The sequence below is a fragment of the Phalacrocorax aristotelis genome, chromosome 1, assembly GCF_949628215.1.
Source record: "Phalacrocorax aristotelis chromosome 1, bGulAri2.1, whole genome shotgun sequence".
Lineage (NCBI taxonomy): Eukaryota > Metazoa > Chordata > Aves > Suliformes > Phalacrocoracidae > Phalacrocorax > Phalacrocorax aristotelis.
This window is the reverse complement of record NC_134276.1, coordinates 43,680,231-43,705,914: the sequence shown is the minus strand read 5'-3', so window position 1 is coordinate 43,705,914 and position 25,684 is coordinate 43,680,231. Positions and strand designations below refer to the sequence as shown.

Here is a 25,684-nt window from a genome sequence, read left to right as displayed (position 1 = left end):
GTTCATTGTTTAGTTTAAACTTAATATGCTTTTCAGTAACATTGCAATACATTTACCACAGAATTAAGAGTTCTGTCATGTATAATTGTGATTCCTTGCTAAATACATTAGTGGATTAAATGATTTCCTGAATATTTTTAGTCTGAAATGTTTGTGAAATTATGCACTAAACTGATTTTTCTTAGTTACTATTTCAACTGCTTTCTAAATCATTAGAAAAGTTATTCTCAAGTAAACAAACAAATAAAAAAAAAACCCAAACAAATACCCTTTTAGTTCTTTTTATTGTAAATAGAATGATATTGCACATGCAATTTTTCTAGTTATGTATTTGCGCATAGCCATACACATACATGACAGAATAATAAATTTACATTAAATTAAACACATAATGGTAAAAATATCACTACTGCTTAAGGAAGGTCACCATACTATTTTAAAAGTAAGGAAAATGCTAATGAAATGTCAGTTTAAGAAAACGAAATGTAATACAGGGACAAAAAGTAATGGCAAGTATAAACATTCTAAGTCAGGCTTTTTTAGAGTTCAGGTGTTCTGATGGAGTTTTAGGGATGAGATTCTTCCTGGCAAGCACAAGTAGAATAAGCTTGAATAAGCACAAATTTGGAAGGAGCTCAGACTCGTAGACTTTACAGGCTCATAGACATAGTTTTTGTTGTTGTTGTTGTTGTTGTTGTTGTTGTTGTTGTTGTTTTCCCAGCAAAACATGTACCTTTGAAATAACGCCTGTTCATGTCTTGTCGATGGTGGTGTTTTAAATAGGAAAGGTCTGTCCAGGAGGAATGAGTAGTATTTTGCAATCTGTTGCAATTACGTGTTACAGCTGAGAGATTTCATATCATTGTAGGATAAATTAATCCCTCTTTTTGACAGTGAGAAAAAAGATTGTGTCAAGCATGATGGAAAAGATTCAGTGAAATATGATTTCTTGGAAATCTGTGACCCATCAATAGCATAATGCATACTTGACATATGTCCAAATACAACAGCTGAGAAACCCAGAAATTAGCATGCATGCACATATTAACGTTTTAAGTTGAATACTCCATCATAGCAAAGCTTGGCAGAAATCAAAATAATTAGAAGGTGTAGTTCATTAATAAGAGTCAGTCTCATACATAACTGTACTTAATTTCATTATATATGTTAAGTATGATTGTGATTATCCAACAAACTTTTATTCATAACTGCTTTATTATGGTCATACACAGTCTATGGAGAAGACGTGCATGTTCATTGCCCTGTTTACTAGTAGCTCGGTTTAGTTTCTGGCTACAAAACTGTAATGATAATTAATATTAGGATTATCAAAATAATTTAGGAATAGAGACATTGTAGTCCCCTACAATATAAATAAATAAGTACAGGTGTGCTGCCTTAATCTTTCATTAGCAAGGAGTTTAAGATCTTTATCAACCAAGAAAAAAAAGAGTTTAGCTTGGAATTTACTCATGTGGAGTAGAGATTCCTGAATTTTATCTGAAAGTGAGTGTGTTTTATTGAGAGGCCATGGAAGAAATGCATAATCAAGTAATCAATGTTAACATGACTTCCTGTTGAAAAAAAATATTGCATAGTGTAAAGTGGTAGACAAATTATCTTCACTTTGCAATAAGAAGATTGGAGGAAGGAGGAAACCTTTGTGTTTGTTTTACATCACTCCTATTGTAACCCGAGGCATGCTAACAGGTATTGATTTATCTGCTAAGTTTGTGTATGGAAGTTGCTCAGGTGCAGGAAGAAAGCTGACAATAAAACTCTCTTAGCCTACGGACATCTTTGGCCAAGAGACTAAGCTATAACATTGCCTAATTGTCACATTCTGTCCTGAACAATGTGTAGGATAGTTTGATGTATTCCAGTTATAAAACCTTTTTATACAAGTTGTATTTTTAAATGACAACTAAATGAAATTAATTCCACAGTTAAGGTCTCTGTAACTACACATTGTGTAAACTACTCATCTCAAGCAGCAATTTCACTAGTGAAAAATTGTCACATCTATATCAGTCTTAGAGGTAGGCTAGTAATTATGGCATTAATGCCTTCTCTTTGTCTTACAGCTGCCAAAAATATGGAAACATTCAATCACGACTGGAAATGGCTTTTCAGCAAAATAATCTCAACCAAATAAAGATATATGGCCGTAGATAATGCGTACGATAACTAATGAATATTAGCTGTTGAATTAAATAAATGATGAACCTACCAAGGCAGCGCACAGGACTAAAAAAGCATTTATGCCACTGACAGAGCTATTTAAACTATTCCAGACTGGAGCATTTACCTATAGTTTGGGTTGTGGTTTTTTTACTTTTAATTTACACCCCACCACCACCCCTACCACCCCCTTTTTTAAAAAAATATTTAAACTAATGGCAGGAATTCCTCTTACATATAATTTCTTTCTTCTCCCCCTCCTCCCCCCCCCCCAACTTCTAATATGGAGGGGTACTCTGGTGGGAAAAATTGTGCCACACACCAAGAAACCCTGAAGAGCTAAACCCACCATTTTGGGTTTGCTGAAATCAGATTGCCCTAGAGCTATTAAACTCCAGAAGTGAACAGTCCCAATAACCTTACAGATTAAAAGTTTTCTCAGAGATACCCTACACTAACATGCTCATTTGGGCTTTATATGAAACATGGTTAGGCCAGGCATGAAATTATGACCTGTTTTGGTGCTCACACATTGTAATGTATGCAGTTTTATAGTAGTATTATGTCTGTGGTTTGACTAGATTTAAAGTGATTGAAGAAAAATCTTAGTTGAGCCACAGTATTGCTGCTCTATAGATTACCATGCCTGATTTGTTGAAAAAGCAACTTTTATGTAGTTCTGTGTATCTTAGATATGTAGAACAACTGTTTTTCATCACCACTTTGACAATTGTGAAGGTGTACTGGAAAACACAGGTGAAGCCAGTATATATACATAACTTCCATTTAAACTAATGTAGGCAAAAAAAAATATTTCTGAATATGAATCTAAAAGACTGTAGTACCTACTTGTTTGCATTCCCCCTAATTTTTGTGTGTTTAAGGCCAGAAGAAAGTTGGGAGTAGCTTCCTCAAGGAAGTCTGAGGCATAGAAGACATGCTCTTTGCAGTAGGCAAGGTTTACCATGCGTTGTGATTCACATGAAGTGACAGCACTAATATATTCCTAGAACTTCACTTATCTAAGTAAGATTACTTTCATCTAAATAGGCTTTAAAATGTCATTTTCCATTTAATTCAGGTAACATTTACATTATTTTTTAGTTTATAAGATAATTTAGGTTGCCTTTATACATCTTTCTCTTTTTTTAATGCAGTCAAATGTTTGCTGTTGTATTTGCATTTTATCCAAAGAATAGCAAAGAAACTGATGAAAATCTTCCTTTCTTTCTAATCTGGTGGTGAAGATGTAGGAAGTGTTAAAGAGATTTTTAAAGTAGCTTGGTTAGAAGTACATTTCTATTCTCTATTTTTATACTAATCTTCACCTTTCCAATGCATATTAGATTGATCAAGAATGTTAAGTTAAAATATTCAAATGCACTGTTATTTTTTATAACATTATTATAATAGAGTATAATTCATGTAATATTTTAATATCTGGTATTGTGATGAGAAGAACATTCATGATTAACAATTGTGTAAGATATTGCACATTTTCTGATCTTTTTCTTTTAATAAGTTGTACAACTAGAGAAGTAATTAAAGATATATTCTGCAATCACTGGTCATTTTTAAGTATGTTTCCACAGATACTGATTCTGATGGATATCACATTAATTATGTTGAATGAATAACCCATAATAAAACTATGCAATTTATTCCTGAATAATCTAAAGAGTTTGAGAAATTATTCAGAGTTTGGCTTTGGTAGTCGTATCTTGATGCTATTTCATGGCTTTATAAAGGTTGCAGGGGTTCTTGAAGATGTAATTTTCTTAACCCGTTTTTAATGACTGATGTCAACGTTAATTTTTTTTGTCTTTTCAGGTGTAGTTGAACTAGAATTTTATTTTTATCCCACAGTTAAAGAAACGTATAAGTAGGAAAAAAATCTGCCAAATCACAGCTATTAACTACTGTTTGAATAATGATATAATTCACAGCTACACTATTCTGTATAGACTGAGTTTGATTCAGATAATCAGGGAAAGGAAGGCTCTGCAAATTAGGCCATATGCACTGAAATTAGCTTGGCATTTGAAGGCACACATTCAGGAAGCAAAAGCAAACACATTTAATAAAATAAAGTAGACTTTTGACTCAGGTAGGCAGGTACTTTTTGAGATGCAAACAGTGACAGTATAGATTAGCCTGGTTTATAACAAGCCCGGTTAAAATAAATCTGAGTGGTGCAGTTGACATACAAGAAGGATGGGCTGTCATCCAGAAAGATCTAGACAAGCTGGAGAGGTGGGCCTGTGAGAACCTCATGAGGTTCAACAAGGCCAAGCGCAAGGTCCTGCAACTGGATCAGGGCAACCCCTGGTATCAATATAGGCTGGGGGATGAAGGGATTGAGAGCAGCCCCGCGGAGAAGGACTTGGGGGTATTGGTGGAGGAAAAGCTGGACATGACCCAGCAATGTGTGCTTGCAGCCCAGAAAGCCAACCGTATCCTGGGCTGCATCAAAAGAAGCGTGGCCAGCAGTTTGAGGGAGGTGATTCTGCCCCTCTGCTCCGCTCTGGTGAGAGCCCACCTCCAGCGCTGCATCCAGCTCAGGAGTCCTCAGCACAAGAAGGACGTGGACCTGTTGGAGCGGGTCCAGAGGAGGGCCACATAAATGATCCGAGGGCTGGAGCACCTCTCCTGTGAGGACAGGCTGAGAGAGTTGGGGCTGTTCAGCCTGGAGAAGAGAAGGCTGCAGGGAGACCTTATTGAGGCCTTTCAGTACTTAAAGGGGGACTATAGGGGGGGTGGGGGCAATCTCTTTATCAAGGCCTGTTGTGACAGGGCAAGGGCTAATGATTTTAAACTAAAGGAGGGTAGATTTAGACTCGATATACGGAAAAATGTTTTTACAGTGAGGGTGGTGAAACACTGGAACAGGTTGCCCATAGAGGTGGTAGATGCCCCATCCCTAGAAACATTCAAGGTCAGGCTGGATGGGGCTCTGGGTAACCTCATCTAGTTGAAGATGTCCCTGCTCACTGCAGGGGGGTTGGACTAGATGAGCTTTAAAGGTCCCTTCTAACCTAAACCATTCTATGATTCTATGATTCATTCTAGTTATTCATAATTTTGAAGTAACGTAGGTTTCACTGAAATGAGTTGCAAGCACATGGTTACAATTGTGTAGACCTGAAAAATTAAGGGATTATGTATTTTATTATAGAAGTATGGTGTTTTTTAACTTTTTACAAGTTCATGAATATTCTGTACGGAATAAATGTAAAATAGAGACAACTGATCATTGGTGGCATTCTTTAAAGCTCATCTGAGAAAGTAAAGGAATTTGTGCAATTTCTCTTACGTCCGCAGTCATCAAAGATATGCAAAACATGTGAATAGTTTTTATCTCTATATATATGATCTGCTGTTTGTTTCTCTTGTCTTCTATCTAAATAAAAATTGGGAAAGAAAAGAATGAGAATGGCCTGAAAAAAATTGCTGTGAAATGCCTAAGAAAGAAATCAGAAGCATAAGCAGGAATCTTAGTGTTGTTACGAAATACTGCTGAAGGCACCTCTTCAGGTATGCAGGTGTTGCTGTAAATTGAATGTAGATACAAACATAGTTCAGAAATCTAGAAATTCCTTTTGTCATTCCTGGAGCTCAGCTTCCAAGGATGCTTTGTTGCTGCAATGTTAAGTAGTGGAATGCCTAAATATTGGGTACTTACAATTAAAAGATACCTGGGTTCCATAAATGTTTAATGCAAAAGGCGAAGTACCACAAAATGGAGATCCATAAAAGCCCTCATACTGAATGAGCGTCCTCATACACTGGCAACATAAGGCAGGTTAAGGAAAGGAAATGCCTTTCTTTAAACATTGCTTTTATTTAAATGTATTTCTGGAAATACCTTCATCTGTGAGGGAGTCACAGGCAAGAGTGTCTCATTCATCCCTGTATCTCTTTAAAGAAGTCAGACTTTTCATGTCTGTTGTAATACTTTTGCATATGCCCTGTGTAAAATGCCTGATTACAAAGGTCTGGCTTCTCTGCTCTTTGCAGTTAGCTCTGTAGTCAGAGCATTGGTGCTCTGGACTTGATTCCTCTGCCTGTGGAGGGGAAGGTCTTACCTACCTTGGGACCTATAGACTAGTCTGTGGAGGAGAAAGAGAGTGAAAGGGTCTCAGCTACTTCATCTTTCAAGAACAATTAAGCCAAAGACAGAGGGTTACAAAGAATTAACTTTCCTTTAATGGTAAAAAAAAAATATCTGAATTCTAGGTTTTGCTTTTAAGTTTGTGTCACAATTTGGATAAAAGATGTAAAAAATATTTGCATCACAAACAGTAATGTGGGGAAAAAAATGTTTTTTCTGTTCTAAAAGGTAAGCACTAATTATGCCACCGGCTGCCCTGTGTCTCTCTGTAACTGTACATAATGTGGCTTTGGCTGGAGTTTCCATACTTACAAGTTTGCAAATTAAGGGCATCATTTAACTTGGATGTGTGTGTACCTACCTTTTTAATTCAGCGATCTACATATCACTCTCATTGCTTGATTTCAGCTTCTATAAATAATAATTTTGCAATTACTGTGGTTGACCAAAACAATATTAATGGATAGGTTTTTGTGCTCCTATGCATGTGTATGAAAAATTCCTTAGACCTTTTTCATATTGATCATACCATTAAGAACATAGCTTGGGTATGTGCAGGGTTAATGAGTAGTAGCTGTTATGGAAAACGTAGTCCTTAATTGCTTGCCAGTAAAGTTCCCAGGGATGTAGTGATCCTGTAGTATAGAAGCTGAATCCGTCAGATTCATCTTAGGCAGGATTCACCAAATTGCCAACAGCATGGCAAAATGACCTACAATTTATTCCTTTATTTCAGACGTATCTTTCCTGCTGGTTTGCAGATGCAGGCAGTCATGTCAGGATCATGAAATTCGTGAGCATCACCAAAAGATATGTGACATTCGATAGGTCAGTAGTAAACAGCAGGAAGAGATTGTATGCTGCGTGCAACTGTATACTGTGCAAGCTCCCTGAACGCTTGTCTTGCCACAGGACATGGGTTGAAGCATCATTCCTACAGCTTACTGAATGGGGGTGTGTGGGAGGGGGGTGTGCATGCATGCGTGTTGTGATCACCCACTTCACCATGTGCAGTACTTAACTGAACCAGAATTTTAAGCTGGGATTTTTAAAGATTCAGCTTCCTGTGGTCTTTGACATGATTTCCTTTGCAGTCATAGGGTGTTTTAAGCTCTGACGTGCTACCTGTGCTGTGGAGTATCAGCGCATAATACAGTAACACACTGAAATTTTATTGGAATGTATGCTAAATGGTATAGTAATGAAATACTTGTTTGTCCTTTTTTGTATGCTGTTACCATCATTCACATATGTTTACATAAAGTGCTTATATCATAAATTCAATGCTGGAAGAAAATGTCTCTTAATAAAAGAGAGATCTGCATGCTTGTGTGTATTTGTGCACACACTCAGAATGAGTAACTGTGTCAGCTAATTTACTTAGTTTATCCATATAGATATGGCCGTTAGTCATGACAAGATAGTTAACACATGACACTAGCATCTCTTTTGGCATAATGTGAGCCACCCATTCAGAAAATACAGCACTGTTGTGAGGAAGGAAGCAAAAGCAGCTGTAAAGGGATCAGGTGGGACTGAAGTGGAGAAACCTTTCTCCTGTCACATAACGTGGAACGTGCCCTGCACCTCTTCTCTTCCTTTTTTTCTTTTTCTTTTTTTTCTTTCTTCTTCTCTGTCTTGACCATCCCACTAGTAAATCCAGTGCTGCACTTTTATAATCTGAAGCTGCATTATTCCTAGAGTAGTTCTGGGACTAACAGAAGAGTTCTGTGATGTCAGTGGCACTGGCATTGGTTTCATGAAGTTTATGAAGGGGCAATTGCTGGGAGAATTGCACACCACTGACAGCAGCAGCTAACAGATATACAGGCAGAGACGGTTGATAGACATGGGACCTTCCCGTCCACAGTATATTAGAGGAACCTTCTGTCTGGTTTTTGTTTCGGCAGTTTCTGAATGTACAGTCTTCAGTGCCTATATTTGTAAAATTCTCATTTTGTGTGGCAGTGTGTGCATAAATGATGGGCGGTGATAAAACCTGATCTCAGCTCCTTGTTATTCTTAAGTCTGAAACCATCCTCTTTAATTGCTTTGCCTAAGTTGAAGTGAGTTCAAAATTTTACTGTTTTATGATCAAGTAGCTGTATGGTATGGGGAAGTAAACAATTTAATATTTATATTTTAATGATAAAAATCAGAATAGCAAGTCAATACAAGACACTTGCATTTACCATAATATTTTTATGATTTGAAATAATAAAACTGTCAGTGAATTTTATTTTGTATGGCCAATAAATATGGTTAAGGTCCTATCATCAAAGACACTGAGCATCTTTTAATTTCTAGCCTTTCATCTTGGTATTCTTTTGTATTCTCTCTATTCACTTACTTGACTTAAAATCATACTTAGTGAAACTCTGAATGTCATCTATGAGTAAGTAAATCTGAAGAATAAAATTTAAAAATAGAACAATGTTTTAAGAATTATTCTGAAATGCTCAGCAAAATTTTTCATTTTTTAAATCTACCAAATTTAGCCCGTCCACATTAATTTTAATACTGCTGTTTTTCCTCTGTGAAAGTTTTTACCATCCATCAAAATATCAATTCCTAAAAAACCAAAAAATCTTTCAGTTGTAATTAGCCTCACCAGAAGCTTATTTTTATTTGTGAGAAGCACATCTGGTACCAGGCATATGACTCGAGTCTCTTTGTAGACCTGGAAGTATAGTCTTTCCAGCTGCTCACATTTTTTTCCCCTCTACAAAGGGTACTAAGACAGACTATGCATAACAATATCCATTCACACTTATCTTCAGGCTCAAACTCAGTCTGTTTTTTATAGCTGAGTAATAAAGTTCCAACACATTTGGCATTTGCCACCTGGTAAAAGGTGGCACTGGGGGATAAAGGAATTATTTTAATGATACAGGAGAACTATTTTGATATATTCTGTTTGACTACTTAAGCAATTCAAAAAGGCTCACTGCAGATCATCAGCTGGAATAAGACATCATAACAACTTGACGCCAAGGAAACTGTGACAGTCTGTGCTTTGTGAGATCTGTCCCCTACAATCAGTGTCTTAGCTAGTGCTGCTCAGCTGATAGTACAGGGTAGTACACAATGCAATGTCATAAATTTCTTGAGCTATTAAGAAAGGAAAAGGAATCACATCTCTCTCATTTCCACTATAGCATCTGCTGTTTTGGTTTTCTTCCTGCATCTGTCTGCTTATTGCTGCTTCTGAGCCAGAGAAATGAGTAGTTGACATGAGCACTTCATATCTGCAAGAAGACGGGAAAATACACCTCCAACCTGTCACGTTTAACTACTCAGGCCAGTAACATTAGCCTCCTTTACAACAGTCTTTACCCTTTGTCCCAGACTTTCCAGCTAATAATTTCCACCGTAAATGCCACAGCAGACACAAAGTTTTTCCGCATCCAGCTTAAACCTCAGTGGTGGCTTTATCTGCCACAAACAGCTACCTCATGAACTTTTGTTATTTGCCTACATTCATTAATGGATAGGATCAAAGAAAGTGGAAAATCTATTTTAAAGGCATTAATGCAGATTATTATAATGAAACAAAAGAATAAAAAAAAACTACAGAAAATTGCATGTATGTCACAAACAATGCAGAAAGGATATTATTTTGATCTTACATTTTAGAAATGGGAGGACTTCAAATTTTGCAGTGAAGTAGAGCTTAAGGTAAAACTGTAGTTTTGAATTTCTAAGTCATAATAAACTTCATTTAACTTTTGGTTGGTAGAAATGTGGAATCATACATGCTAGAAAATATTTACCCAAAGTATTAAAAAAGTTTTATGGTGACAATCTGTTTTCATAATGAAGAGGGTGTTTCCCTGTTGCACTATCAGCTGGGTAATTAAAGCATGAATGTACTGTGAATGCATTACAAATGCTGGACTCCTATGTTAGGGTTTCTTGTTTTATGTGTTTGCCTGCCGTAATATGATTGGAAGACCATAAATCAACTATTTTATTTAATTTGTTTTTTTTTTTTAATAACGGAAAGGTAGTAGCCTGACAAATATACAGGATTTAATTTGTGCAGTGGCACAGATTTATTTATTTATTATTCCACCTTGCAGTCAAAATCTTTATTACCTGAAAATGCAGGCAATGATTTTGGTGGGGTTAGGGAAGGAGGAGGAAAGAGCGCCTGTCTGAAGAAGTAGTAGCCTTACCCCTGGTCTGAGGCTAAGCTGCTTCCTTGTGGTAGCAATTTTGTCTACTTCTCCAACGGTAAAAGGAAAGAGAGGGGAAGAAAGCAGAGCAGCTGGGCTGCACTGTAATGAAGGAGGCTCCCTTGAGTCTTGAGCTAGAAATAGAGCACTCCTGACAGTAACTTAAGGAAAGGTAGTTGTGCTTCTTGGTTGTTCTCCAATGGCATATGTATTTAAAAATCGAGGTCTCCTGTGACATCTCAGCTGGTTTCTGTTTTCAAGAAGAATGGATTGTGTCCTTTCAGGAGGCTGATTCATTGTGTAGATTTATGTGCACCCAGTATGTATCTGCTTGTGGGGCTTTATACTTGTAAGCTCTGTTTCCTCTATCCTCCAAGATACAAAAAATAAATTCAGGCAGCAAGATCCAATACGGCAAAAAGTTCTGTTAGTAATGTGAATATGGAAAATATCAGTAAGTTTTGAAGTAATTAAAATATGTCTACGTGTAGCTAGGAGAACTGAATGTTCATTTAAGTTAATCATCAGCTTTCCAAGAACAGCTGGAACAAACTGAGCCCTCTATGCGGGAATGCAAAGCTGAAAAAGCAGTGGATGCACTATTAGCTGTGGGTGGAGAGAGCAGTCCAGCAGATGGCATCTTTTCTTTGTTGTTGCATAGCGGGACTATTTAGAGGTAGAATTGGTCAAAGATATGGAAAAAAAAAAGTGTAATTTGTCAAAGAAGTATGAAGGCTGTTAGCTTGTGACAATGGTTTGTAGCGGTGCAATTAATACTAGAGCTGTCAGGTGCCTGGTGTGACAGATGATGAACGTTAAAAAGTCAGATCTTCAAAAGTTTGCTCTGGATTTGAAGAAGTGATGGGAACTTGGAATAGGGTATATAAAAGGTTCATCTGTGTGTTGAAATGAGTTTCAGAAAGGATAATGAGACTGATTTTAGGTATGAAAGAATTTTCCACTGTGATACACTGCAATAAATTGTTATATTTTGACATGATGAGAAGAAACAGTAAGAGGTCTTACTTACATTTCAAAGACACCTTAAAAGGCAATGTATAGATTTGGAAAAGAAATTGATGTCTTCCCCCAGCCCCCCATGAAAAAAACAAAAGATAGCATCTTGCTTTGATTGACGGAGGTTGTGCAGAACAGACAAATACACGTCTTAGATCCTGTGAGGCAACTTAGCTGTGAGGAGGAGGAAAAAAAGGGTTTATTTTTTTGTTATCTATTATTTGTTAGTTACGATTTGGAGAGTTTGGATTTCCTAGGGTAAACAGAAACAGTACAACATGTTTTACTGTTGTATGGTGCAGGGTGCGTCGTCTCCTTTTGCCTGACTATGAGGGGAGAAAAACCCCATTCCCATCCCCCCACCTTTGGCTTTATTTAAAAATAAAAGTTTGCATATACTTAAATTTTCTGCAAATAATATTTGATGCTATTTCAGTATTTTTTTCCAAAGTTTGATATCCGTCCGTTGATATTTGTGGCAGCTCAATCTCAACCTTTATTTGGAAATTTCATTTTTTAACTCTCAGTCAGGGCTGTGTTGGACTGCTGAGCCCATTTAGTTGTTCATCCGTGGAAAAGTATCTAAATTGCTGGGAGCTGTAAGTATTGGAGAGAGAAGCTGAAAGCAAAATTGACAGAATGTAGGGCACAATATTGGTAGGCAGGTACTGGAAGTACTAGTGAGGGGTGAAGAAAAAGGTAATTTTTAAGACTGGACATAAGTGACTGTGGAGAAAGAAGAGCAAAAATAGGAAAAGTATGAAGTAATTGTTTAGAAGACTGTGGAAGGTAAAAGGTGAGAAAGTGAGAAGAGGTAAAGGATCAGTTGAACAGAATACTTAAAAACCAAACACACTCCCCAACAGTTTAGGTGGTTCTAAGGGCATACGGCATAGGACAAACTCATGTCATTAATAACAGTAATAAATTCTGGAAAAATTGAGTGAAACTGGAGGGAAGATAAAGCATTTGTCATTAATTTAACTGAATTCAGTAAGTAGTTTCTTGAAAAATTATACTTTTCAGTAACTGTTCATGAATTGGTTTCCTTTCACTTTTTATATTTACAAAAAGAAAAAGCAAAAATAAAAAAATTTAAAAAGGACTGAATAACTGAATGCCAAGTATTTCAGCCGGCTATGGAATCTTTTTGTAGGTTGGTTTATCACCACTGACAATACAAACATCTATGCTTGTAGCTTAGGTTATATAATTAACTGGTGAAGGGTGATAGATAAGAAAAATTCCAAGTGACAGTATTTTGAAGTGAACCAAAACAAAAGTCTTGCTTTGTATGTTTTATTAGTAACCTGGAAAAATCACGGTGTGAACAAACTCTTCCTTCTCTAACCGTACTTCCACTTTTTTGTTTCCTCTATCAGCTACCAAACAAGAAAAATATTTCTCTATGGAAGCAGTTCAGTGTAGCACAGTGATCCCTCGTTGTCCTTCTTCTGTTTCAGAAGGGCTGCTCAATTTATCTGAGGTCATATGATAAACTGGTACTAATTTTGTTTATTGGGGCTGGTCTTAAGATGCACGGATGGACAGTACAACAGTGGAATCGTGCATATTTTTGCTAGGCACACAAATGTCCTAATGACTGAATTTTGCCTTATGGCATCCAAAGGATAAATTATATTACAAGTAGTTTAATCCCAAAACTACCATTAGGAGGAAACAGCATTGTAAATTATACATTAAGCAGATTTATCTATAGAATGAGAACACCATGTTTATAATATGCACTGCACTCTGTTTAAAAATATTTTTTTACACAGAAAAGGAACATCTAAGACAGCAATAATGTATCTCTGAACTAACTGATGTAACTAAAAAGTCGTATTTGATACTCAGATTATTTTTTTAGCTGGCATTTCTACCTAACTTTGTCTTTTATAAAAGAAATTTTAACAACCTGCTGAAACTCTGGGTAGAGCCTTTAGTTGCAGGTATAATTGCAGGCAGCATTGTGAAAAGCATGCCTTTGGATCACAAACAGAACCTCAGTCCTGCTGTTGCTGTAAGAAAGTGGTTTAATCTCTTTATAAAACTCTCTCTTGCATTTTTACAAGTGATCATTAATGAGAGCCATGACTTCTGACAGTCCATCTTAATTTGGTAAGTGCAGTTCCAGAGGTTATTAGTTTTTAAGTATTCAGGGAGCAATTTTTAGAGAACAAATGATGTGAAGACATTTTTCAGTCTTACGTATGGAATATATCTTATAAGTTTTTGCAAGTTATAAATAGCAAAATAATATTTTTAATTGAAAAACTGGACATATTTTTTTCTTGACTCTGTACTTCAGGTATCTACCCAATAACATACACTAAGTTACATTGAACTGGTTTTGGATAATTTTGCATGATCAGTCCCGCATGAGTGAAAGTGAAAAGAAGTTAAATACAGGAGGATTTGCTAGTCCAGTAGCAATGAAATTATATGACATTTTATGATTAAAGGGTTCTTTATTTGAGGCCAGGGCTTCAGTACAAGGTATGAGAAACATATTCTGATGTAGTATGTAAATTACCATAGTACTCTATAAAGTACTCTGCTTTATACAGTGATACAATTCTGCTGTTTTCTGCACCTGTATGACTATAATTTCCAAAATGCAAACAATTTCTAAATCTAAGCTTCTATTTACTCAGAGAAAGGCAGTATAGTTTCAAGTCATATGAATTCTCTCACCTCTTATTTAAAAGTACTGTTTTTTTTCCCCTTTTGAAACTTACTCAGGATATGGTTTTAACTACTGATGTTTGCTATTGCTGTTTTCAAACCTTTGCAGCTCAGGAGTGGCAGTTTTATTAATTATTTTCCCATTTCCTGGGAAGAAAGACACAGGTAACTAAACCTGTATGTGAGGTCCCTTTTTTCCTAGCATTTTCTCTTAAACTCACAACAGCATTACTCTAAGTTAAGGTTTGGGTTTTTTTCTCTCTATTTTTTTATGTTATAGCTTATTTGCATGTAAAGTCAATGAGCAAGAATCAAGTCTGAGTAGTATGGTCTTACTGTTTATAAGAGTGAACAACTGTACAAGGTACAGGAGATGCCAGATTAGATACCTGCATAATTGTAGGGTACTAACTGGTCTACCCAAAATCTCTTCTGAGCATTAATCTGTGTTTGTTTTACCACACAAACACAATACATACTTGAATAAATCTAATCATTGACCAAAAGGCCAAAGGTCTTAAAGGTATCCCTAGGAGACCTTTGGCAAGAGAAGCATCTCTTTACTTACAGTGGGCTACCATAAGTACGTACTTAAAGGACTGTTAAATTGAGGTAATAATCTGTACAGCCAACTATACTGGGATTTTATGTCTGTTTTACCTGTTTTTTCGAAGAAGTTAGGAGCAGGTTAAAGGTGATTAGAGAATAGCACCCTTGTTCAAATCAAAGTGCTTTTCTAGGAAAAGAGAAGCACTGTGGAGTCAGATGTTGTAGAGTTAAGCTTTTATTTCTGTTTACACTGTTTTAAGATCTGTAAAGACTCAAAGGCTGAATTTTCTCATCAACACTTTTGGGCTTTTCTTAAAACATTTCTCTTTTGAGAACAGCATGGTGTTCTTAACACTGAAAATTAGTCTGTACAAAGTTGCTGGGATGGATTTTTTTCCTTTTTTTTTTAATGTGATGTGCATTCCAGTTTGCCATTTCATAGAGAAACATTTGAGGTTATTCGTTATTTGCGGTGCCGATAATTTTTTTGAGCTTTTTAGTTTTTTCATCCTGTAGTATCACTCTTCAGTATCATTGTTATAATCCTGTGATAGGTTTGGTTTCCTTACTTCTGCACTATTAACTAAGTCGTTTAAAGATAAAAAGTGTTCTAGCTGGAACAATCCCTGAATTTTTGAAATTCCCATAGTAAGTTCAGGTTTTGCACTTGCCAACTGAGAAAGATTATGCCAAAAGCTCATCTGGAGTCTGTCCTGTTCACTGATTAAAGGATTTTGAGGTATACAAGTGCTAAAAAGGTCTTTGGAAGACTCAGAGGATTTTCACATGAATTTGTGCTGGGATTCCTGCAGAACTCCACAAGCATCTCACTGCATATGTAGTTCATATTGTCTGCACCTAAAGAAAAACAATATATGCAAGCATAAAGTATTACTTTCATTTTGCTAATTGGTCAAAGGTACCTATACATGCCTTTCATGAACTGGTACAAAATAACTGGTTTTTACTGGCTGAAGCTGTTTTAACTAATTCCTATTTTAACAAGCTGCTGACTGAATGTAAAGCATTAATTATGCAGTCAGAGCATTTGTAAAGAAAATAAGGTAGCTCCTGAATAGGATAAGTAGTAGACATTTTATCTGAGCTTCCTTATAAAAGAAATAAAAGATTAACTTATTGTCTTCCACTAAGCTTGTTACTTCCCACTTTTCAGCATAATATTTTAAAATGTGGCTCGGCCTTCAGGCTTGCATTTGAGTAGTCATTTAATGACTTGCTAAGTGACAGATATACCGACGAGTTTGAGCGTGGAAAATGTTGCTTATAAATGGCGAGCAGGAAAAAGGGCAAAATCTGTGGCAAACACTGTCTAGACATTCAAGAACAAAATAGACTAAACTCATTTCAGCCCAATCTAACTTTATAGGACTAGCAGAAATTCAGTCAGGGTACTTCTCTTTTTCTGACCTGAAAAGTGCAGCATGTTTTGAATAGCCAAGAATAGGCAAGATTAGTACCTTATCTGTTCAAATATAAACTGAGTTAGACCTAAATTCTGAAGTAGCAAGCAACGTGAACCCATTCAGACCTGCTCATTCCTATTTTCCTTTCTCAGAATGCCTGTTGTTGTCACACCTGAATTCCCTGGAGGAAGGGGAGAAATGTGTGTATTTAACCCTAACAACCGTGTTTATTAGGCACTGATTTATTTCTTGTAAATTACTTGTCATTCTAATTCTTCACCAATAAAACTGCAGAAGTCTGTGTAGGGCTACAATCAAACTGAGAGAAAGAAAAAAAAAAGAAAGAAAAAAGCTGAAATAACTGCTCATTACCCATACTAATGAGCATAGCTCCATCATTAGAGTTTTATGTGAAAGTATTAGTTGGTCATCCAAAGGTATGAAAATAAACTTAGATTTCTGATCAACATGGTTGGCAGTCCAAGTTGCATAGGAACACAGAAGCAGATTATGTCACTCACAGAATGAATATGGTTCTTTTATCCTTTAAGAGGAGTTTGCAAGAGGTGTCTAACACAAACTACATGATTGTATAACAAGATTGACTGTAAGAGAATTAAGGAAATGTTCCTTTCTAAATCACCAGTTCGTAACTGTTTCTGTCCAGGAATTATGTTTAATAAAGTTTTGCCAGTTCAATTTCCTATAGACAGGCTCACACATATTGCAACCTTACTGGCATACAAATGGCGATATTGATTAATTTAAACCTGCTGATGATTTCTCAGGATCCATTTTAATACTATGCAAGTGAAGTTACTGTGGGCAATAATTTTAAAAGGTAAGTTAGCACCTGTATATAGCACAGAATAGGTGGCAGGGTGAGATACAAAGGTAACTGAGTTGGTTCTCTGTAAAATTATTTGCAAGCCACCTTTAATTATGCAGGCTTCCAGATACTTTGAAGGAATGCTGTGAAGCCTAACAATTACTGTGACAGAAAGATGGACCAGTCTTTCCTCCTTTCTCATACAATGGTTGTAGGAGAGTATGTGGAACATTTTTGGACAAAAACTAATTCACAAGTAAATCACTAGTGTATGTCAAAAGGAAATACTCCTTTTCTGAACTATATTATAGTCTACCATGAGTCAATAAAAATGCTAAAGATCTTTTTTCTTTTTCAAATATAACAGAATTTTATTTTAAAAGCTATTTTTTTTATTATTATCTTTATGCACTTTTCAATTTTTTCCAGCACCAGGAGTGCAGATTGTGTTATCTTATAGGTCTATTAATATCATTCTTAGAATATTGTACCTACTGAATTCAAACCTTATGTAATGAAACTGTTGTATTATTACCGTGAATTATCAAAATTACTTCTGTGTTCCATAATATTTATCTTTCAATAGAATATGCCTCAGTCTTTAATAGCAATACCAGTTGTTCTCTGGGTACCCAGCCCCCTGAGCTGGAAGACAGGGATGTGGAGCAGAATGGAGTCCTCATAATCCAAGGGGAAATGGTTAGCAACCTGCTACACCACCTAGACACCCACAGGTCTATGGGGCTGGATGAGATACACCCAAGAGTACTGAAGGAACTGGCAGAAGTGCTCACCAAGCCACTTTCTATCATTTATCAGCAGTCCTGGCTAACAGGGGAGGTTCCAGTTGACCAGAGGTTAGTAAATGTGATGCCCACCTACAGGAAGATCTGGAAGGACGATACAGGGAACTACAGGCCTGTCAGTCAGACCTTGGTACTGGGGAAGGTTATGGAGCAGATCATCTTGAGTGCCATCACGTGGCACATAGAGGATAACCAAGTAGTCAGGCTCAGTCAGCATGGATTTAGGAAAGGCAATGCTTAACTAACTTAACTAACTTACTTAAATACCTAACTTACTTAACTTACTTAACTAACTTAACTAACTTAAATGCTTAACTAACCTAATCTCTTTCTATGACAAGGTGACCTGCTTAGTAGATGAGGGAAAACCTGTGGTCTACCTGGACTTTAGTAAAGCCTTTGATACTGTCTCCCACAGCATTCTCCTCGAAAAACCTGGCTCCTCGTGGTGTGGGCAGGTGTACACTTTGCTGGGTAAAAAACCCACTGGATGGACGAGTCCAGAGGGTTGTGGTGAACAGAGTTAAATCCAGTTGGTGGCTGATCACAAGCAGTGTTCCCCAGGGCTCAGTGTTGGTGCCAGTTCTATTTAATATCTTTATCAATGATCTGGATGAGGGGACTGAGTGCACCCTCAGTAAGTTTCCAGATGTCACTGAATTGGGTGGGAGTGTTGATCTGTTCAAGGGTAGGAAGGTTCTGCAGAGGGATCTGGACAGGCTGAATTGGTAAGACAAGGTCAACAGTATGAGTTTTAACAAGGCCAAGTGCCGGGACCCGCATTTGGGTCACAGCAACCCCATGCAGTGCTACAGGCTTGGGGAAGAGTGGCTGGAGAGCTGCCTGGCAGAGACGGACCTGGGGGTGTTGGTTGACAGCCAGCTGAACATGAGCCAGCAGTGTGCCCAGGTGGCCAAGAAGGCCAACAGCATCCTGGCTTGTATCAGGAATAGTGTGGCCAGCAGGAGCAGGGAAGTGATAGTGCCCCTGTACTCGGCGCTGGTGAGGCCACACCTTGAATACTGTGTTCAGTTTTGTGCCCCTCACTACAAGGACACTGAGATGCTGGAGCTTGTCCAGAGAACAGCAACAAAGCTGATTGCACTGATTTTGGCTGGGATAGAGTTAATTCCCTTCACTGCAGCTGGTAAAGTGCCGATGGCACATTGATGCTTTAGTTGCTGTTAAGTAGCAGCTCAGTGTTGCTAAGTTGTGCCTATGGTAGTCAGGGACCTTTCCAGCTTCCCGCGCTCTGCCACGTGGGCAGGAGGCTGGGAGGGGCGGGGCCACAGCCAGGTCAGCTGACACAAACTGGCCAATGGGCTGTTCATTCCATACCATGTGACACCATGACCAGTACATTAACTGGAGGAGCTCACTGAGGGGAGTGATTGTGGTTCAGGGATTGACGCTGTCAGGTCAGTGGGTGCTGAGCGGTTGTAGCACTTCTTTGTTTTGGTTGTTTATTCCCCTCCCTGGTTTTGCCTCTCTCTCTTTTTCTCTCTCTCATTATTTTCCTTTTCATTATGTTACTGTTGTTGTTATTATCATTATTGTTTTAATTTAATTATTAAACTGTTCTTATATCAACCCATGAATTTTCTCAGTTTTACCCTTCCAAATCTCTCCCCATCCTGTGGGTGGTGGAGTGAGCGGGTGGCTGTGTAGGGCTTGGTTGCCAGCTGAGGTTAAACCAGAACACTGGTGAAGGGTCTAGATTATAAGTCTTATGAGAAGAGGTGGAGGGAACTGGGGTTGTTTAGTCTGAAGAAGAGGAGGCTGAGGGGAGACCTTATTGTTTGTACAGTACAGCTACCTGCAAGGAGGTTGGAGTGAGCTGGGTGTTGGTCTCTTCTCCCAGGTCACTAGTGATAGGACGAGAGAAAATGGTTTCAAGCTGCATCAGGGGAGGTTTAGATTGGATATTAAGAAATATTACTTCACCGAAAGGGTTCTCAGGGATTAGAAGAGCTTGCCCAGAGAGGTGGTGGAGTCATCATTCCTGGAGGTATTTAAAAGATGTTTGGATGTGGTGCTTAGGGACATTGTTTAGTGGTGAACTGGCAGTGTTACATTAACAGTTGGACTCAATGATCTTAAAGGTCTTTTCCAACCTATATTGTTCTGTGTATTCTGAGATTGGTTTGAATTAATTGAAAATATCATTTGATATGCTGGACTGAAATATGTTTGCTGATGCTGTTGATTATGTAAGATGTTTTTACATGTCTAGTTGAAGTAAAAAGCATAACCAGTTTCATCTAGCTTCTTCTATGAAGTTCTTAATTTTCAGCACCACAAGATGTATAAAATCTTATGGTTTTAATCTGAAGCAATCTCATTATATATTTGTAAAAGAAGAGGGTATTGTCTGTGTCATGAATTATTTGGAAGTACTAGCATTAGTTTCCTCAAGGGCTAGTACTTGCTGACACATTTTCTTATTTTCAGTAAAGGTCTGAAGCAGAAATTATTGAACTGAATAAATCTGAACTAAGAATGTATGGCTATATATATATTGAAAATATATTTGCATTTTAATTCTGTTTCTATATTTTTTCTGACTTTTTGAATTTTAGACATCATTAACTCTGTAGGCTAAATTCACTTTGTATTAATGAGCCTTTTGGTTAAAAAGTAGCTATGCAATTTATCATTGTAGAAATATTCCCAATTAATTACAAATTAAATCAATTAGAGTTTAATTTTTCTTTCTGAGTTGGTGAAAAATGAATGTGAATTTGAAGAAGTGTACTAGAGTAGGCAGTCTTAGAATCAGTGGAAAGGCAGGATTGCTTTTTTCCTCTATTTCTTCATTTTCTTTGTTCATATTAATATTTAAGAAAAATAAAGTTTGCTTAATTCTGTAAAATAATTTTGTTCTAAAATGCTAAAAAATTGAAGGGGCCCAAGCATAGTTTAATAATGAAGACATAGTATTAACCTTAACATGAATATATTGAATTTCTGTTTGTTCATATTTATATTTTCAATAAATTTATCAAAAAAGGAATTGATTAGTTCCATGTCTGTGCTAAAAAAAAAATCATTTCAGTGTTAAAAGACTTAGAACTTTAGTTGTCCTTCCCAATGCAGTTAGATTTTTTTAATCTTGTACTTCTAGTGATGAGAACTGGGAAGGATGCATTGATTACTTATATCAGATTCTTATAAGCCTGTGATGAAGTCTAGACAACTGGTCACATCTTATCAACATGGAGTTTCTCTTGTGGTTTTCAGACTGTCAGCAGCCAGCCACCCCTTGCCACCCCACTGCGACATGGATTCGTGTAGCTCCGAGGAGTTCTACCAGGCTGTTCACCATGCAGAGCAAACTTTCCGAAAGATGGAGAGCTACCTGAAGCAACAGCAGCTCTGCGATGTTATTCTGATCGCTGGGAATCGCAAGATACCTGCACATAGGTAGGACATAAGCATAACATATTGAAACTACAAAGGTAAATGCTTTGGGTATCTTGGAACAGTGCTTTCTGTGGCCCCTTATGCCTGCTTCCCTCTTGCTTTAAACACCACAAATAGAAGTGGCTGTAAAAGGTGGTATTTGAAGGTTGGGCCTTTGAAGGTGATTTTTTTGGTACAGATTTAAAAATTTCAAGTAGCACTCAACTAGCAAATTTTTTATCATGAGTATGCCAAACACTTCTCTGTGCTGTGATGCTCTTCATATGTGAGGAAAATGGAAACTTCTGAAATGAGATCCTGTACAGCTACACTGAACACAGCATTATTTTTAGCTTAAGATCATGATACTCTGATAAGTCTGTCATACAGAGTCTCTCAGACACTTGTAAGTAGAGTAATACTGAACACTGACTTCCCATGAACTGGTCCTTTGAATAAACTGAAAAATATCTTAATTACTTTATAATTTTATAGTCATAATTAAATGACATAATTTTTAAAATTCTGTAAGATTGGTATTAAAGCAGTCAGTGTAAATGAAACTACATGGGTTTGGATTTTATATTTAAAGCTTAAAATAGTTATTCTTCATTGTGATTTTGGTCCTAGCTGTAGCCTTTGATTTGGGGCAACAACTAAAAATCCCATCTTAGAGTTTAGAATAAAATCCGTAGAATACTTTTGAGTTTCCAGGTTAGCAGGAGTTTTTGCATTTAAACTCTATTAAATGCAACTCTCCTGAGTTGCTAACTTCAGGACAGGACTTTGGTTCCCCAGCAGGAAAACTGAAAAACAGCCAACGTATTTCTGAACTCATAAATTAACTTTCTGATGTAGAGGAATACTTTAAGGTCATTTTGGCAACTTAAACCTTATAAAGTTCCTTCTGCCCCAAGTGAAGAAGGACACAGAGACTGTTCTTTTTCTGTTTTACAGAAAAGTTGGATATTCCTCATTCAAACTCCTGTAATAATATGTAGAAAAAAAGTGCAATATGCAAGACTGCAAAGCCAAGGCTATTGTTCAAATACTAAAAAGTAAAACCAGGCAGAAACCTTCATTAAAATATTTAAATTGCCCCAATAATTGTAATAAATATGAAAATAACTCCACTTAAAAAGCAGTAACAGATTGATCTAGGTAGTTTGCAGCACTCATGAAACAAGGTCTTCTTGGTTTCAGATTAATAGCTGTAATAAATGTAGAAAACTTTCTCCTTTTCTTTCAGGATTTTTCCTTCTTAAAACTTTGTTTCTACTTTCCTGCCTTCTAAGAGCTGCCATTTTTACTGTTCCTCCCTTGCCTACGTATACTTAGGTTCACAGATGCCAGCTACGTGCCCAGGAATTTCTACCCACTGGCTTGGCAACTGATTCAATTCCTCTGCTCCAGGCTTTTTGCATGTAATATGCATCTGGCACTTCATGGACCCCTGGTAGTTGTGGTCTGATGCCATTTTTATCTAAATTGCCAAGATCTTTCCTTTATGGGGATATCAAGTACAGAGGGAATAATATTAAACTTCAGTCCTTCTGTCCATCTGCTTTTACAGTGTTCCAGGGCTGCAAGATTTGCCTGAAGGTGCCTCCCATCAAAAAGAAAACTGGAGGGGTAATAACCTAAGGCCTTCTAATTTGTGTCAATTTTACATCCCTATACATTACTGAAATCAATTAAAAAGATTTTTTCAGAAATAACAAGAGTTTTGTTGTTCCCTCTTGACATTTACATGGCCTATTTTTGCTTTTCACATTTTTCAACACAGATGAGGTAAAAAAAAGTCTCTGAATCTACATTCTTAAAACGACAGAATCACAGAATGGTGGGGGTTGGAAGGGACCTCTGGAAAACATCTTGCCCAACCCCCCTGCTTGAGCAGGCACACCTACAGCAGGGGGAACAGGAACACATCCAGGTGGGTTTTGAATGTCTCCAGGGAAGGAGACTCCACAACCTCCCTGGGCAGCCTGTTCCACTGCTCTGTCACCCTCACAGGAAATAAGTTTTTTCTCATGTTTATCTGGAACCTCCTCTGTTCCAGCTTGTGCCCATTGCCCCTTGTCCTGTCATTGGGTGCTATTGAAAAGAGGCTAGTCCCATCATCCTGACACCCACCCTTTATATATTTATAGGTATTGATGAAATCCCCCCTCATTCTTCTCCAGGCTGAACAAACCCAAGTCTCTCAGCCTTTCCTCATAAGGGAGATGCTCCAGTCCCCTGATCATCTTGGTAGCTCTCTGCTGGACTTGCTTGAGCAGTTCCCTGTTTTTCTTAAGCTGGGGGGCCCAAAACTGGGCACAGTACTCCAAAACAGGAAAAATACTTAAGATACATAGAAATAATCTACAGTTGGTATCATTTCACCTGTTTAATATGGATGATATAAAATAAACATTTTTTACAAGTATATTTTTTGCCTATTGTAAAGATTTTAGTAAATGGCATAGTTTGTAGAGAAGGAGACAGAGGAAACTGTAAGGGTTTTGTTATTAGTTTGTTATAAGTTCCCCCACTATTTTTGACAGCTGCTCATTTTTGTATGCCCACCTTTCAGTAGTGATTTTACATTTGTCATTTCATTCTACAATATATAGAAGTCCTTCTGGAGCTGAAAAAATACCTATAAGATTGACCATGAGATAATAGCCAAACTCTTATTTAGATTTTCTAACAAATCTTCAGAAAACTTTACAATTGATTTTCTACTTCTCTGTGGTCTGCAGTCAAAATACCAAATCTCAATGAACTGGCAAAAACAGCTTTTGAATTATGTAAAATTGAAAAGGTTATGTTCTGAATAAACTAGAATTTTGTCCAACAAGAGAAAATGAAGTGAGTTTTTGAGGGTTTTTTAATAGTGTTTATTCTGTTTTAGACAGATGTGGCTGGACAAGCACAAACAAAGCTGTTTATTTTTACTGTGGCCATTACAATCCTAGAATATAATTTAATTTGGAAGAGACCTAGAGTCTGGTTCAACTCCCCCTGCTCAATACAGGGTTAAGTCCAAGGTTAGATTAGGCTGTTGAGGGTCATACCCAGTTGGTTTTTAAATATCATCACTGGTGGAGGTTCTTCACATGGCAGTCTTTTTCAGTTTTTTATTATCCTCGCTTCCCTTAGTAATCCAGCATTTGGCTTCTAGGCAGATTTTTTCTATCATCTTTTTGGTGAGGCAAACCAGTCTATAGTTATGCACATCTTCCTTCTGGAGGATGGACATAGACATTGACTTTTCCAGTCTTCAGCAACCTCCTGCTATTATCATGATCTGTTAAATATAAGAAGAGTGGCCTTTCAGTGACATTTGAGCTCTCGCAACTATTGCTCCTTGAACATATCCTCTCTGGTCCCACGGACTTGTATATGTCTAATTTGCCTAACTGCATCCTAAGTACATCTTCCTCTGTTGTGAGTGATATCCCACAGATCCTGCCAATAGGCACAGGGACCTGGGAGGCCTGAAAGCAGACCCTGCTAAAAAAAAAAAAAAAAGCTTTTTTGAGCAACGGACAAAAACTTTCCATAGTCTTCCTGTTGCTTCCAAGGCAATTACAGAAACCCTTCTTTCCCATCACATCCCTTGCTAACTTGATCTGCACCTGACCGTTGGGCCTCCCTAATTCCATTTTTGCATGTTGGGGCAATGTCTCTGTATTTCTCCCAGGACGTTCATCCCTGATTCACCTTCTGTGTAATCCCTTTTTGCATTTGGCTTCAATCAGGAGTCACTTCTGATGTCCAGGGCTGTAATTTGCTATTAATTTTACTAATTACTCTCAGGATTGTTATCTTAAGCTCCGTTGTCTCATAGTCACTGCAGCCAAGTTTGTCATCAGATTTTGCAGGTCCTTCTTTTTTTTTTTTTCCTCAGATTTGTCAGGAGCAGATCCATCAAAGTGCGTCCTCTAATTAAAGTTTTTCACAAAGTAGGCTAGATAATATTTACTTTACATTCCTGAGAACATATGAAAGCCTGCATGCAGAGGGCAATGCATGATTGGTATTTTTGGAGTTTTTAAAATTGGTACTTCATGGTAGGTAGAAGTTTGGTAGAACATTCCATGTGCAAAGTTTATAAAATCTTATCATAGGTAAAAAGAAGCCTCATTTAAAATCCAAATAAAACATATCACAAGCTGTAGCCTATACTGAATATGTTACAAATTAATAAATACCACTCAAAATTATTGCCTAAAAATAATGGTTTTCACATATTCTCTATTCTTTTAATAGAATTTAAGAAAATGCAATAGATTTAATATGCTACAATATATATTATAAGAATTGCTTTCAGAAAACCAGGGCAAAGCTTTCTACATTTTTCAATAAAAAGCATGAAAGTAATATTTTTTCATTTTTTTCTGCTGCTCCTTCCTCCTCACAATCTTCCCCTTCTCCAGCACAGGATGTCTCCCACAGGAGACAGTCCTTCACTAATTTCTTCAGCGTGGGTCTTTCCCATGGGCTGTAGT

The 25,684-nt window shown here is 37.2% G+C and overlaps 1 protein-coding gene across 1 annotated transcript in view; it reads left to right on the top strand.

Annotated features, from left to right (window-relative positions):
• Positions 1-25,684, top strand: part of KLHL1 (kelch like family member 1) — a 251,707-nt gene that overhangs the window by 49,626 nt on the left and 176,397 nt on the right. Inside the window, exon 2 of the mRNA XM_075088110.1 lies at positions 21,024-21,206. Coding sequence (XP_074944211.1) covers positions 21,024-21,206 — 183 coding nt within the window. The remainder of the gene's footprint in view (positions 1-21,023; positions 21,207-25,684) is intronic.